At 47.3% G+C, this 16,235-nt stretch overlaps 1 protein-coding gene across 3 annotated transcripts in view; it reads right to left on the bottom strand.

The window, feature by feature from the left end:
- Nucleotides 1-16,031, bottom strand: part of ARHGEF5 (Rho guanine nucleotide exchange factor 5) — a 47,926-nt gene extending 31,895 nt beyond the window's left edge. The window contains exon 1 of one of the 3 annotated variants that reach the window (XM_065570684.1): nt 15,830-16,031. In XM_065570684.1, coding sequence (XP_065426756.1) covers nt 15,830-15,967 — 138 coding nt within the window. In that variant the 5' untranslated portion in view covers nt 15,968-16,031. The remainder of the gene's footprint in view (nt 1-15,829) is intronic. The other 2 variants (XM_008165430.4, XM_065570692.1) reach the window with 2 other exon arrangements.
- Nucleotides 16,032-16,235: the final 204 nt, after the last annotated feature.

Genomic DNA, 16,235 nt, shown 5'->3' with positions numbered 1-16,235 from the left:
AGAGCATACGCTAAAGCAGCTTTGAGGCTGCTGTAATTTATGCCAGGGGCTCGGCCAAAAATATGGGAGTTCATGCAGGGTGCTTAAAACTACCTCTGTTTCCTCCACCCCAGTCCTGTGCCAAATGGAGAAGCAGGGTCTATGCTCCTAAACTCTCTGGTGCTTACTACTTCAGTGTGCTGGCTGGAAGTCAGGGTGTGGGGCAGTTAAAGTCTCTGAACAGTCATCCTGACTCACACTGTAGTCTGTGGCAGATACAGTTTCCTTTGCCTGCCTTACAACATCATCTCGTCCCAAACAAATTTCAACACAAGATGCAGGAGATATAAAGGATTCAACAGAGCTGCAGCCAGGAGTGAACAACAGTGTATGCCAGGGCTTGCAAACTTCCCTTGGAATACAGGCACCAGCAGAGTGAAATTTACCAACCTTGACTCATTTTCACTGCCAGTGCTTGGAGCAATTTGAGGAGCAATGAAACTGCAAAACCACTTCCTCCATGTGTTCAATAAGCTCCTCTGGAACATCCAGCTCCTGCAGTCTCCCTCCCCACCACCACACACAGCGGCTGTCATCCCCCATCAAATTCCTCCACAAAAATCAGTGAGACTTGGCAGACTGAGCTCAGCAAAGAAGTCCAAAACATTCTAGAGGCAGCTGAAACAGAGAACTGAGGCTGGTATATTTTTGAGCAGCTTGGAAAGGGAGGGAAACTATCCAGGGGAAAAATGGGGGAGGGTGCAGAAAAAGAAGGAAGAAAGTGGAAAGAACCCACTATCCTATCTGGGGATTGGGGATGCGGGGGAGAGAGAGGCTGAGGCCGTGGGTGGTTCCCTCCACACAGTAGATGAGGGGAATTGGGAAAAGCAGAGAGAGGAGCTATCACAGCAACTGGGCAGGGAGGGATGGAGAAGAGACTCTCTTGCAGCATTAAGGGGAGAGGAGGAACAGAAGAGACAAAAAGAGTCTCTCCCTTACAGTAGTGGAGAGGGGAGAAGATGGCCCCCACCTCCTGATAGGAAATGAGCCCATCTTTTGTAAGAGTCATGGGAAGAGAGGACAGGACAGGAGTCCCCTCCTCACAGTTGTGACTGAGGCAGGGAGCAGAAGAAATAATGAGTGAAGCTGCTCCCAGCCCTCCCTCACAGCCAGGGCGAGTCCTAGACCAAATGGTACCCCAGGCAAGGAGCGTCTTCAGTGCCTCAGCCATTTATTAAACTTTTGAATACCTTATTTTTATTGCATTCGTAGCCCATTTCACAACTTTGATGCAAGATTTGCATGCATGATTTATCCCTGTCATATTAGATGATAAATTTGCACACTTGGATCTGTAAATCTGTGCCATATATGAATGCCAATATTTATGCCACATATAAGCAAATAAATTGGTTTCTTCCTACGCTTAAAGAAACTTTTTAATTTTAAGAATAACTGAAATATACTAAATCCAGAAATTGAACTGTGCACCAACACTGGGTGGAGCAGTATTAAACAGTGTTACGGTAGATGATAACCTTAGAATGTTAACCCTAGTCCTTTAGTTCAAAAGGTCGCTTTTCTTGCCTTTGCCCTCACAAACTGAAGCACAGCATCAGAGAGATCCAAAGACTGGCCAACATCATTTTCAAGCAATAAAATGCAAGCAATGTGAGTCTCTTGTCGGCCATAGTCAATTGAAGATATGTTTTAATGAGCCTGAGCTTCGAAAAGTTCACCACTCGTGACTGTGACCGGCAGCGTGAGCGGAATCCTCAAAGCTCTCCAAATATTAGGAAAAGTGTCCTTCAGTTCTGCATCCTGAATGAATTGGAGAACTTGGAATGGAGAGTGCTTCCCATGTAGCAAAAAGTGATGGATGTTGTCCAATTCAACATAGAGGTCTTTATTATTGATGTCTGAACATTCCCCATGTGTCAGAGTCTGGTGAAGGTCCACACAATTGTTCAAGAGTGTTTTCCTATCTGCTGACAGCTTACTAAGGTCATACAATCTCCCCTCCCCCAGGTCTTTTTGCAGTGCTTCATTTGTCCAAACCTTCCTTCGATGGATACTCGAGCAGTGTCAACTAGCGCTAACCTTCCCATCACCTCATCTTTGCCCTCGTAACAAACTACCCTTTCTTCCAATGAATACGAGTTTCCTTGAAGACAGGGTCAACTGCGAAGTTTTCCGCCATTTCTTTAGCAGCAGTGATGGCATCTTCAAATCTGTTGTCTCTGTAGACCACAATGAAATCAAGGCAGCTTCTCATCAAAGTAGTAGCAGTTGTGATGTCCATCAACTGAGTTTGTAATGCCTTGATTACAATGTTTACTTGGAACAGGATATCGTGCCAAATCGCAATTGAGACCAGATATTTGAAGTCAATGATCTGGTTTGCTAGGCTTTGTGCCTCATGTTGGATTCTGGCCTCACCTTTACTCGATTGCGCCAGTTCCATCAGGGCGTCGTAAACCTCAGTTACTTGGTACCTCACTGGCCTTACGCTGTCAATGCAGCTCTCCCAGCAAGTGTCACTTAGTGGCTTTATGGTCAGATTTGTAACATTGTCCATGAGGATCTTCCACCTGATGATTGATGCTGAAAATGGGAGGTATATAGTCTTTGCACTACTCCAAAGACAGATACTGAATCTAAAGAAGATGACACTACATCTGGCACAACCAAGTTGAGGGAATGGCAGCCATAAGGCACAAAGAAAGCTCTTGGATTCAGCACAGGGATCCTTGCCTGCACACCACTGTTTCTTCCTTTCATATCAGTGCCGTTGTCATAGCCTTGGCCGCAGCACTCCTGAAGCTTTATTTTATTCTCATTCAAAACATTCATAAACAGTTCTGTTAGGCCTTTTCCAGTAGAGTCATCCAAAAACCAGAAACAGATGAAGTGTTCCTTTACTTGGATACAGCCATTCTCGTCGTCAACAAATCTTACTGTAAATGGCATTTTTTCACTGTGACTAATGTCAGGAGTGCAGTCCCTTATTATGGTGTAGTGCTTCACTTCGCCAAGCCGCATCAGTATGTTATCAAGCACCTTCCCTGCCATAAGGTCAATCAATTCATTTTGAATTGTTTTGCTGCAGGAGTGGTCCATAGCTTCTTTACAAATTACTTGACATAGGTACTCATGCATGACATCATTGTATTTCCCAAGGAGCTCTACCAAACTGAGGAAATTCAGTGAACAACTTATCCAACGAGCCCTAGAATGCCAAATTATTCTTTGGAAGGAAGAGGGTAATTGAGATCAGATGCTTGAGCATGTTCCTCCAATACTGGGTTTCTACATTAATAATGCACTGGTTTTCTGCATCTATGCATTTATTCAGCTTGAGCCTGGACTCGACCTCCGTCCATTTGGAGTAGGCCGTAAAATGGCCTGGTGACTTTTCATGTTGTTTCAGAGCATCAGCTAAATTATGCCAGTAATTATGCACAGAAAGTGCAAGCAACGATTTGTCATTCTTGTCAAATATTTTGCAACAAAACCAGAACACTTTGTCAGTTGATTTCAAGTAAACTAACCAATGTTGATTCACTTTCTCACCATTCTCAAGCACTCTTTCGCAGGGCGACTTTGAGAAGTGTCACTTCTGCTCATTTACTGGAAACATCATATCCTTGGTTTTGCCCGGCTCATTCAAAATTGTACGATCAATATCGGCAGAGTTTAGGATTGCTGGCCATAAAGCAGAATCTGATGTATCAATTTGTGGTGCGCAATTTTTCTCATTGCTGTTTCTGTCATCATGCGAGGCTGATTCTTCTTTATCATTACTCTCCTTTTCATATGGAGTCATTTTCATGTGAGACACATTCTTCTTTATCATCACTTTCCTTAACGCCACCAGGCAAACTGGACGATTCTCCATCACTTTCCTCACATTTCCATTCCTTACCTTAGTAATAGGACTTCCATCGTTTATGCTTCGCTCCACATTTTCTTCGGCACTGGGATGATTGCTACTGCCTAAAGCCCGGTATATGTTGTTTTGTTTCAGATATTTTCCCATCAAATTTTCCCCTTGCTGCAAACTAGATTGCAACTAAGCTCTTCACTTCCTACACTGAGCTCCTGAAGGCTTCTTCAGGGGCATCTTTTATTTTCTACAGGGGAAAACAGACAGTATTAGGGAGAGCAAAAGTCTATTTTTGCAGTCTTAGAAAATCATCAAACACTACGTGTCAAGCTTGGCAAAAGAAGTAACAGTATTTCTTTTATATTGTTGTGTAGATAGGAGTTTGATAGATATCTCTGGCACCTCACTAAATATGTCCTTCATTAGTAACTATTTACACTCTTCAAGTCTTAAAACATAAGTACACTTTCACAATTACCCAACAAAACAAGGTTCACAATGTTGCAGCTGGGCTCTCACTTCACTTCATTCTTATACTCACTGACTGGAGATGCCCCGCCCCTTATATATCCATGAGGGCCTGGCTAACTTTCTAGGAAGTTCAAGGAAAATGTAGTTCTCAGAAAGTCTGCAAGGTTCCACAAGATTCTACAAAGATCCAGAACATTCTAGGTGGTTAGTGAAAAATGAATCCACATATGGAATACCTGAAACATTTTACTTCAAAGATTGTATTTTCCCTTTTGTGGCAAACAACAGCCCAACGCCCCCGGCAGTCACCTGGGTCTCCTTCCCTTAAATCTGGCCCTGCGTCACAGCAGATAGGGAGGAGACAGAGGGAGAACAATGTATGGGCAAAGCTCTCCCTCATTCCCAGCAGTTGGGACAGAGAGTTCTAAAGGCGCCTACGGGCCTAAGGCTGAGCCAAAAGAATTAAAGATCCAGGGATATTTCACTGGCAGCCAGTAGGGAGTGCTCTCGGCTTCTCCCCAGGGTGCTGTGCATCTTTTGCCTCTGCTGCCAAGTAGAAGGCTTAGTCCTCAGGCTAGTAGGTGTCTGCTAATTAAGCACCAAGAACAGCAAATTCAGACCTGAACCTGAGCATGCCATGACCATGTTAGAGCTGGATATGATCATAAGCCATCTGATTTAAGTGTAAAGAGACTTACCCATATACTGTAGGCCCTTTAGAATGATACTCCAATTCCAAAGATATAGCATCCACATTTTGCACCTGCCATTATTAGTAGCAGTATTACAGTAGTATACAACTGAGATCAGGGCCTCAGTTGTGTGAGGCGCTGAACTAACAGTAGTCAGAGGCAGTCCCTTCCCTGAGAAGCTTACAGCCTCATTAGACAGGACAGACCAAGTGCGGAAAAATTATCCCCATTTTACAGCTGGGGAACGGAGGCAGAAAAATCACTTCACTTGTCCCAGATCACACAGGCAGTCTGTGCCAGAGTCTGAATTTGAGCTGAGATCTCCTGACTCCCAGTCAGTGCTTAACAACCAGACAAGCCTTCCTCTAACATTCCCTCACAAAAATCCTCCACTGATAACCCCCAGGAAGGAATGGTCAGGCAGCCCCTCATGGTGCTCCAGAATCCAGCACTAAGCAATCAAAGTGACAAATGAAAAAAGGCAACCAAAATGAATGAACAAAGGAAAGTTGTGAAACAAGCAACACCATATGGATGGCAACACACTGGAAAGATGTCTTTGCGTAATCACAGAGTGCTATAACCACAGAGATGATGCCTCATTCATGCGGTTTTAAAATAATACAGTTATTCTGTTTTCATGGATGGTGGCTATCATAGGCAGGGGGAGGCTGTCTCTCCCCAGACAGCCTAGTGTGGCCCCACCCACGCTCCACCCCCAGGCCAGGCCCCCTCCTGCAGTTCCCAGCGCTCTGCCCTGGCTGGCCTAGGCTCACTGGGGCTGGGCAGGCCTGCCTCCCATAGGGACTCAAAGTGGCTGGTGCTGGGGCTGCGCTGCCCGCCGGGTGCTCAGACTGTGCCGCCCAGCGCACGAGGGCTGGGGGCGCTGGGGCTTTTGGAGCCATATAACTCTTTAGCATATTTGGCTATATCACAGTGATCATACTGTTAACCCAGTTGTTCAGTGAGTTCACTTCCTCAATAATCTCCTATTTAACCAAACACTCACATTCCTCTGCTATTTTATTTCAGGGTTAATACGATCTTACATGGTAGCTGCATTTTGGTGGCTCCCTGTGGTGAACATTGCTGGGATGTGTTACAGCAATGGGTTTCAACCTGTGGTCTGCAGACCCCTGGGAGTCTGCAGACTATGTCTAAGATTTCCAAAGGGGTTCACACCTCCATTCAAATTTTTTTAGGGACCTGCAAATGAAAAAAGGTTGAAAACCACTGTGTTATAGTGTACAGGCTTATACCATTCCCACCTACTAAATACCTCACTGGTTTTCTTCTGCGAGCTCTTCTGTATACAAGTTACCTACCTCTTTAAATAACTACTAGTGAAACCAAGGTTTTCAAAAATGGGTGCCTGAAATTAGGGTCCTAAGTCCATAGTGAGGCACCTAAATAAGTGGCTTTCAAATGCAATTGCAGAATTGCCAACCCCAGGTGTTCAAAAATCATGAGCCAGGCCCCCCAAAAGCATGAGATTATCTTAAACTCATGAGATTTTAAAAAATGATAAACTGGAGGCTCTTTTTCTTTGCTTTCTGATTTGAACCTTTTAGATTACACTCAGATCCCATATTCAAGCTTTTCTCTGCAACCATGAGGCCTAGACATTTTTAATGAAAGCTTATACATCCGAAGAAGTGGGCTGTAGTCCACGAAAGCTTATGCTCTAATAAATTTGTTAGTCTCTAAGGTGCCACAAGTACTCCTGTTCTTCTTTTTGCGGATACAGACTAACACGGCTGCTACTCTGAAACCTGTCATTAATGAAAGCTGAGATTCTCATATAATCATGCAGCTGCAGGAGCTGTGGCTTTAAGAACACCACCAACTATTGTGATGCTTGTGAGAAAATCACACGCTGTGGCAACGCTGCAATTGTTCAATCACACCAGACTCATTTAGGAGTGGATTTAGGAACTTAACTTTAGGCACCCATTTTTTTAAACCCTTGTCTGAAGACTACTGTATAACCATGGGACCAAGGCTCTATCACAGGGGTGAGCAAAATTTTTGGCCCGAGGGCCACATTGGGGTTGCAAAACTGTATGGAGGGCCGGGTAGGGAAGGCTGTGCCTCCCCAAACAGCCTGGCCCCCGCCCCTATCCGCCCCCTCCCACTTCCCGACCCCTGACTGCCCCCCTTATAACCCCCCACCCATCCAACCCCCCCTGCTCCTTGTCCCCTAACTGCCCCCTCCCAGGACCCCCACACCCCTAACCGCCCCCAGGACCCCACCCCCTATCCAACCCCCCTGCTCCCAGTACACTGACTGCTCTGACCCCTATCCACACCCCTGCACCTTGACAGGCCCCCCGGGACCCCACGCCTATCCAACCCCCCCGTTCCCCGTCCCCTGACCTCATCCACACCCTGCCCCCTGACAGGCCCCCGCAGGACTTCCACGCCTATCCAAACCCACCCTCCTTGTCTCCTGACCGCCCCCCAGAACCTCCACCCCATCCAACCACCCCCTGCTCCCTGTCCCCTGACTGGCCAACCAGCACCCCCTGCTCCTTATCCAACCCCCCGGTTCCCTTACCATGCCGCTCAGAGCAGCATGTCTGGCAGTCTCGCCACCCGGCTGGAGCCAAACACGCTGCCACACTGCTCGGCAGGAGCGCACAATCCTGCCACCCAGAGCACTGCGCACGTGATGGCGTGGCTGAAGGGGAGAGGGAACAGTAGGGGAGGGGCCAGGGACCAGCCTCCCCGGCTGGGAGCTCAAGGGCTGGGCAGGACGGTCCCACGGGCCGCCATAGTTTGCCCACCTCTGCTCTATCAGGTCCATACCATTATTACTACCTCAGTAACATTTCCCCTTGCAATATGCAGGCCTGAAAAGTTATACTGTGCCACAGTGTTGTTTCGCTCAGCATAAGAAGCGTAGCTTTTGATTTTAGCACAGAATGGTTACTAATCTTTTTGCATGGACTTGCTGCAATAGTTCTGTAGTCGGATCCTGCCTCTATTTTGAATTTGCTTTTTGTTCATTTCCACTGTCACAAATCAATCTATTGTAGAACTTTGCTGTTTAAATTGATGTATCAAGGGACAACAGAGAACTCTTTCCCCACTTCCTCCCCTGTTGTATTCTTATGAATATATTTTGTTTTTGTATTGCTTTGTTATTAGTGCTGGACAAGACATGCTTCTGTCAAATGCCTGCTTGTACTGCATGCATGTCCACCACCCCTTGTACTAGACACTTTTTTCCATTTTGCTCTGACTGCCACAAACAAATCTTGACTCTGTTGCTTGTTGTTTACCTTTGGTGCTTATCTTCATGCCTTGACCTTATTTTTGTTGTGTACAGAGAAGCACCATAGAGGTGCATGCTATTTTGCATGGAGACAGACAGTTGACAGCTACTTTTCACAAGCTCCGAAAACATCCAGCAGATGACTCAGCTGTCACATTATTCTCCCACATAATCACAGTCTAAGGCTGCCTTTTAGGGTCATGACCCACTCTTGTGACTGGGTACTGCACATGTCATGCCGATGAAATTGGCTTGTCAGGCTTTGTTGGTCCTAGATAAGCCAACTTCATGGCCCCAGTGTGTATCCAGATTTCTTGTCCTCATTCCCCGTGGCTGTAGAGGACTCGAGAAGTGGAAACAAGTAACATTGCTTGCTGTGCAGAGAGGAGAGGAGAAGGTGAATCAGAGGGGGATCTCTGAGAATGTCTCAACTTCTTAAGGGAAATCCTCTAGGCACAGAGAGGGACTAGGCTGGCTGATGCCTTGAGAGAACCCAATGGCAAAGATGCGGAGTGCAGTGTTTAACCAGACTTCCACAGAGAGCACCTGGCATTTCTAGCTTTCTCTTCAGCTCATCACACTGGTACTGGATGGCTTCAGAGGTGAAAATAGCGTCTCTGCATTACCTGTGCCTTGAGGAAGCCCTCTCAGGCTCATTAGGAGGGTAGGTTACCTGTCCTCTGAACCATTCCTTTTCCCAGAGCCTCCTTTCCCTGAATTGTATCATGATGTACAGCCCCAGTTTGGTTCTGTGCTGTACTGCGGCCTCCACACATTGCTGTCCCCCAAGCCCCAAACCCTGCTATGTATGTTCCTAACACATTTCACCCCCTCCCCCTGGCCTCTCCTAGCCAGTATCTGAATCCTAACACTCCCTCCTTCATCAAATGGTTTCCTAAGGAAAATGGAAAGTTAGCTATCTGAAAACTTCCACCAAATTTTTTCCCTACCATTTTCTAACAGCTCCCAAGACTGAAATACTTACTGCAAGCACGGATATGTCTAACATGGAATGTGCACAGGGGTGGTGGGGACACATGGTGGCAGTGGACAGGGGCAGAGTTATTATTACTAATTATTTATATACAACTAGCACCCACAGGATCAAAACTCCATTGTGCTAGGCATCATGAAAACACAGAGCGAGAGACTGCCCCTGCCCCAAAGAGCTTACAATATAGTTTCAGACACAAAGCAACAAGTGAATAAAACAAACAATGCAAGGCAATATCTATATATACAATGTGTTGGAATGTTTATATATATAAAAAACATTTTATATATATATAAAATAAGAAAACACCAAGTGGTGTGTGTGTGGGTGTTTCAAATTATTTTGATACTTGCCTTTTTTATTTAAAGATTTTTCTCCCTTTTACGATACGTATCTAAACATCTTAATTTTATATTAACAAAACAGATTTGAGTAGATTTGATTTGATTACTGATGGAAGATGTAACAGTAGCTATTGGAGTCAGGGACACCCTGCCACCTTGTGGCAGCCCTGAACAATGGCAACATCCAACATGCTGTACAGCTGCCCGTAACCTAGACTCAGCTCTTGTGTCCTGGGTCATCTTGTAAAGTTCATATTATTATCCCAGCACTTTTGAGACTTAGAATTATCACCCCACTGCCAGGAACCAGCTCTGAGGAGAACCCTCAGGAGGCCTGGGCAGAACACTTCCTTCTTTGACCTGGACCAGATCCCATACGCTGGGGTGGCAGATTTGTATAATTTTTGCTGGGGCCCAGAACGGGTCCAAGTCCCGCCCCACCACATCTGCCTTGTAAGCCGATACATATTTTTAAAAATAATGTAAAAATGTGAGGGCTCTGGTGTGGGGCTGGTGATGAGGGGTTTGGGGTGTGGGAGGGGCTCAGGCAGAGGGTTGGTTTGTGGGGGTAAGGGCTGGAGGGGTGGGGCTAGGGATGAGGGGTTCACGGTGCAGGAGGGGAATCAGGGCTGGGGGAGAGGGTTAGGGTGCAGGACGATGAGGGCCGGGGATGAGGGGCTTGGGATGTGGGGGAATGAGGGCTCGGGCTGGGGATGAGGAGTTTGGGATGTGGGACAGGCTCAGGGCTGGGGCAGAGGGTTCAGGTGCGAGGGTGAGGTCGGGCCAGGGATTCAGGATTCAGGGTGCAGGGGGGGCTCAGGGCTGAGGTAGAGGGTTGGGGTGCAGGGGGGTGTGAGCTCTGGCTGGGGGTGCAGGCTCCGGGATGGGGCAGAGCTGGGGATGAGGAGTTTGGGATGCAGGCAGGTTGCCCCGGGGCTGGGGACAGAGAGGACGTCCCCTAGCCCTCTCCCCACCAGCAGCAGCAAGCTCCAGGGGAGGGGCCCCTCTTTCCCTCTCAGCAGCACACTTACCCCGCACCACTGTCACTGCATGTACTCCTAGGGCCCCTCTCAGGTCCAGGAAGCCCTCCCGTGTGGTGTGTGCTGGGGGGGGGGGGCTGCCATCATGTGTGTGCCTCCTCCCCTGCTGCTGCCCCCACTGGGGATGAGGAGTGGGGCTGCCCCTTGCCCAGCGTGGGCAGGAGCGGTGACTGCGGGCAGCGGGAGAGGGGGGGACCTGTGCTGGTGTAGGGTCCTGCCGGAAAAGGGAAGGGTCTGAGGCAGAAGGGCAGGGGCAGAGTCAGCCTGCCTGGCATCTGTGGGTGGGGGACACTGGGACCCTGCAGCAGCAGTTGATGCCGGGAGCAGCAGCAGTTGATGCCGGGAGCCGGCAGCACGAAGCCACTCGCTTGAGGCAAGGATGCTCCAGGGCCCAGGGGAGGTGCGTATGGGCAGCAGGTGGAGCCGGGGGAGAGACCCAGCCCCAAATATTAGTGGAGCCGGGCCCCTGGGCCCTGAATATTGCTGGAGCCCAGGCACCACAGGCCCATATAACTCGCCGCCCCTGCCCATACGCTTTTTGGTGGTTAGGCTGCCAATCAAGACAAAACTTTCCAGAACTGGGCTGCTGCCCTTTTTCCTGAAAATGATTCAGCTGCAATTCCCTAACCCTTGAGAAGCCTCCTCTCCTGACCTGATCCAGCTCTGGAAACATCCTGGCTGAGGCTGACCCAATCCAATTTAGACACAACCACAAAGGCATGGTTACAGACTCTCCTTTCCTAATCTGATCCAGTTCTGAGGCACCCTCAGTAACTACGTAGCAGATGGTTCCACCTGTCCTCCAAATCCAGTTCAAAATATACCCTCCAGTGTCTGCGTCCTCTGCTTGATGCAGTCAGGTTCCCATTCACTCTCTAGTGACCAGGTCACCAAACACTTCTTCTTGGCTGAATCCATCTGGAATACATCATCAGGGAGCTAGTTTATAGCTACCTCCTATTGCTCAATCCAGCTCCATCATGCCCTCTGAGGACCAGGTTGCAGATGTCTCCTCGCCGGTTCCATCCATATCCCATACACTTTCCACTAATGACCTCTACACACCTTCTTACCCGGGCCTCTTCCATCTCCAAAACACCCTCTAAGAACCAAGTCACAGAAACCTGCTTTCTGTCCAGTTCTAAACCTTGTCCAGCTCCAGAGCCAACACCTTCCTCCCCTAACCCTAGGCAGCTCTGATGCACTCTCCAGAGCGGGGGTCACAGACTCTGCCCTTCTCTGTGCCTATTCAGCTCTAATACATCCTCCAGTGTTATGGTCACACACCCTCCTCCCATGTCCTGGCTGAGCTCAGAACCATCCTTCAACACTGGTGTCACAGGCGCTGCTGCCGCAATCCAACTCCTGTCTCCCCTCTAGTAATTCCCCTATAGTTGTATTTGCATACAAATATTTAAAACTTAACAGATGAATTAGGTGGGGAGGGAGAAGTATTTTTATTGACAGACTAATTCAGGAGGTTTTCAAGGGGGTCACAAGGTGATTACATGGGGGTCACAAGCTGTCAACTCTGTGGGACTGACAGCTGCCAAGCCCTCATTAAATTAAGTTAAATTAGCCCCCCCCCCCATTTTTAATTTATAAGGCGGGGAGGGGGTCACACTCAGAGGCTTGCTGTGTGAAAGGGATCACCAATACAAAAAGTTTAAAAACCACTGGACTAATTCAACTACACGAGCAGGAGAGCCAGAAACTCCTGTGAGCTGAAAAGACCAGTTCAGACAGGTTATCACAGACCTGCACCCACACAACTCAATCCATAAAACAAGTTAAGAGCCCTACATCCACAGAGCAGAACACTGTTTCCTAGCAACTTTGGCCTGATGAGTGTCAGATACAGCGCAACCAGGTCACTACCCCTTCTCACATGATCCAGCTTCAATGCACCCCTGCTGGATTAAACAACATCCTCCTCAGCCTGAATACACGGACCACAATCCCATTTCTCAGGTCCTGCTCAGACCCCACTCCCCATCCCCAGCACAGAAACTGAGGGACAAACTGACTTGGACACACATTTGTGCCCCAACTGCATATTCTGGGCCCACCCCCTACCCTAAATTACAGCATCACTTGAGGCTGCAGCATAAGCCTTCATGAAATTTAGGGAATGGTAATGGACAATGTATTGGACAACGGACAACAGATAGGAGTTTGCAATGCAATATTCCAGCAAAAATGGCCTTTGTAATTCTGATAGCAGATGGCTCTTTAACCTAGCAGGAAAAGGCACAACAAGATCCAATGGCTGGAAACTGAAGCTAAACAAATTCAGACAAGAAATAATAAGGCACACATTTGTAACAGTGAGGGTAATTAACAATTTTGGAACAATTTATCTGTGGATGTGGTAGATTTTCCATCACTTTAAGTCTTTAAATCAAGACTGGGTGTATTTCTAACAGAAAGTTCAAACAGAAGTTTTGAGCTTGGTATCTAAATTATTAGGTGAGGTTCTTTAGCCTGTGGTATACAGGAGGTCACACTTGATGATTGTATCGGTCCATTCTGGCCTCAGAAGCTATTAATTTGGGGCTGCATAAGCAGAGGCTTCACATCCTGGAGCAGGGAGTCAATGCTCCCTCGCTACATGGCTCAGACATGGACACAACTACATCTGTATCACTGAATTCATTTCTGGGTACCTCATTAGCAGAAAGAAAATAGGGAGTTCAGAGAAGAGCAACAACAATGAAAACAACTAGGGAGGCTGGAGGGATTGACTTCTGGGAAGAGACTATTAAATTATCTAAACGTTTAATTTAGCTAAACAGTCACTAGGTGGTGGGCATGATAACATGGAATTGGGAGAATAACTCAAAACAATGTATTTGCTTCATTTTGCTAGTTTTTGCTAGTTGGAAATTGTCTGTCAACAGGCCACGGGTTTTTTTTCTGATTTGTTCACCATACAAAGTTGGAGACATTTTGATTAGATACGTACGTCACAAGGTAAATTTTGGTTCCCTGATGGGATGTCTGGTGTGAATACTCAAGTCTGAATTCAAAAATCACTTTCCATAAATATTTTACAATCTTTCTTAAACTGTGCCTTGCTAGGATAACCATGCAAAGTGAACACAAAAGGGGCATCAACACAAATGGAGAAAGTTCATTTTAATTTTTTTCAGATTAACATTTGTAGAAAACTTTTTGCCACGTGCACCCACCCCTAGATAGCAGTCTAGAACTCTTTGAAAAGAGTGAACCCCAAAGAAGGAGCGGAATTATTAGGGCAGTGCAAGAGACTATGACTCAGAATAGTGGGATGAAATTAGGAAAGGCCTGAATATCAGGAATAACTTTCTGTCAGTGAGATTGATTAGGCTGTGAAATAGCTTCCCAAAGAAAGTTCAGAAGCCCAATTGCTTGGGGCAGTTAACACATGACTGGACAGCTGTGTGAACTACTAACATGAATATAGGGGACAATCCCACATTAGCAGAGTGACGGACTGGATCTGAGCTAGCAGGGCTTGTCCATCCATAGGGATGAGGAGTATTTTTCTCCTGAAATGCAGTTTCAACTTAATGGTCTGGGTCACATGTGTCTCTTCCCTGAAACCTTACTCAGTTCTGATACACTGAATGGAGTATGGATTACACATATACTTTCCCCCTGAACCAGTCCAGCTCACATTCACCCTCCAGGAATGGGATCGGAGCTCCTCCCCTCGTCCACTCCATCTCCAATAGATTATCCAATTAACAAGTCACCAGCTCCGTCTCTTCCGATGCTCTCCAGCTCCAAAACATGGCTAAGGACCCCATGACAGAAACCTCTTCTCTGACCCAATCCAGCTCTGCAATATCCTAAGGAACTGGCATACAGCCGCCTCCTCCCCTGGCTGTATACACTTCCATTATAACCCCTGGAACAGTCACAAATGTCTCCTCCTCACAACCAGTCCATCTCAACAAATCTCTCCTTCCCATTCCCAATCCAGTAATCTCTATGGGGCCTACAGAGGCCTCCTTCCCAGATCTGACCCCGCTCCCACACAACCTCTGGGTTTGTGACAGGAGCACAACAGGAAGTGTGAGTGTTATGGGGAGTGCAGTGAGAAATACGGGTGTTAAGGCTTTTAGGTAGGTTGTTGTGACACCCCCCCCCCCACCAGTCTTTGCTCGTCACATCAAGGTTGCTGGGGGAGGCACTGGAGGCAGGGATTTCCAAACTGTTAGGAGAGCAAGAGGAGAAGCGTAGTATTCAGGTACCCTGAACCTCACTCTCCTGACTTCCAGCAAACTCCTTCATGCCATAAAAGTCATAAGACTCAGCAAATAAACTGACGAAGAAAACAAAGTGTCCAGAGTTCAGACAGTCCAGAGCCCCCAGTCCTGGTCCTCAATGGCCGCCTCTGGCCGAGAGTTAGCAGACACCAGACTCGGAGGGCAGAGTGGGGGCTCTATTAAACTCTTTGCTGTGAACTGAAACCAGGACTAGACCTATCCTCAGGCCCTCGCTATTGTCAGGAGGATGGAGGGGGGAGGGGGATGGGAAGAAAGGAGATTTACTCCTTGGGCATTAAACCCAGGGTTTCTGCTTCCTGTACTTTTAGGGGCACTCTAACCTCTGCAAGTTGAATAGAACCCCTGGTTACTTTGCCCACAGGGCTCCACCCACTGGGATTTGAACCAGGCCCCTTTGTTACTGTCCCTAAGGACGCAGATCTGCCGATGACTGAACCCAGAACTCCCAGGATGCCCTCTCCTGAGGGGTCTGTTTCAGGTGAAGACTGAATCCAGACTCTGCGGATACTGTCCCCAGGGAGATATCCACTTTAAGAATTAAACTCAGCCCCCTGATGGCTATGCTTGAGGGAGGGAAATATACCTAAGAACCAGGCCCCTGTTTATTATCCCAGGGGAGGGAATACTCCCTGGAGATTTCACTCTGTATCCTAAAATGGTGGGCTGATCTCCTCCCTCTCTCCTGGCTGCTTTGGTGAAGTTGCCTGTCAGATACCATTACATTCTTGATTAAATCTTCTGACACGGCTCAGCTGGAATTCCTATACAAGGCCTCATATCTCTCCCTCCCCAATTCCCCCAGGAATGTGGCAATAAAGCAAAGTTTTCCCTCGCATACTACTGCTAAGAGAGACAGAATCCGGTTCTCTTACCTGCTGGGTGTCATATCCTTGATTTTTGGGCCAGTGCTTTGCTTTGAGCCCAGTTCCGGTAGCTGCTCCTGCTGTCGCTTCTGCAATTGGAATCAGGTTTAAGTTTTTCTGTCTTCCCTGAGGCTGAAGGTATTTCATTTGTGTCTAACTTTTCAGGTGAGTAGGGCACACCTACTCTAGCTGAGAGAGACAGGAAGCAAGGAGAGCTACAGGCTGATTGGTCTTCTCTGCAGTGCAGAGTCTAGTAAGGAAATACAGAACTCACAATCACAAACCAAGTTAAGAGAGGAGAGAGAGAAAGCTGAGCACAAAGAAAAGTGAAAGAATGATACAAGGAGACAAAAGGGGATGAAAGGAGAGACAGGAAGGAACGTTACAACCTTAGATTATATTATTTACCCATTAA

This window comes from Chrysemys picta, chromosome 1, assembly GCF_011386835.1.
Source record: "Chrysemys picta bellii isolate R12L10 chromosome 1, ASM1138683v2, whole genome shotgun sequence".
In the NCBI taxonomy this organism is placed as follows: domain Eukaryota; kingdom Metazoa; phylum Chordata; order Testudines; family Emydidae; genus Chrysemys; species Chrysemys picta.
Note: the sequence above shows the minus strand (reverse complement) of the source record. Positions and strands in the feature narration are given on the sequence as shown.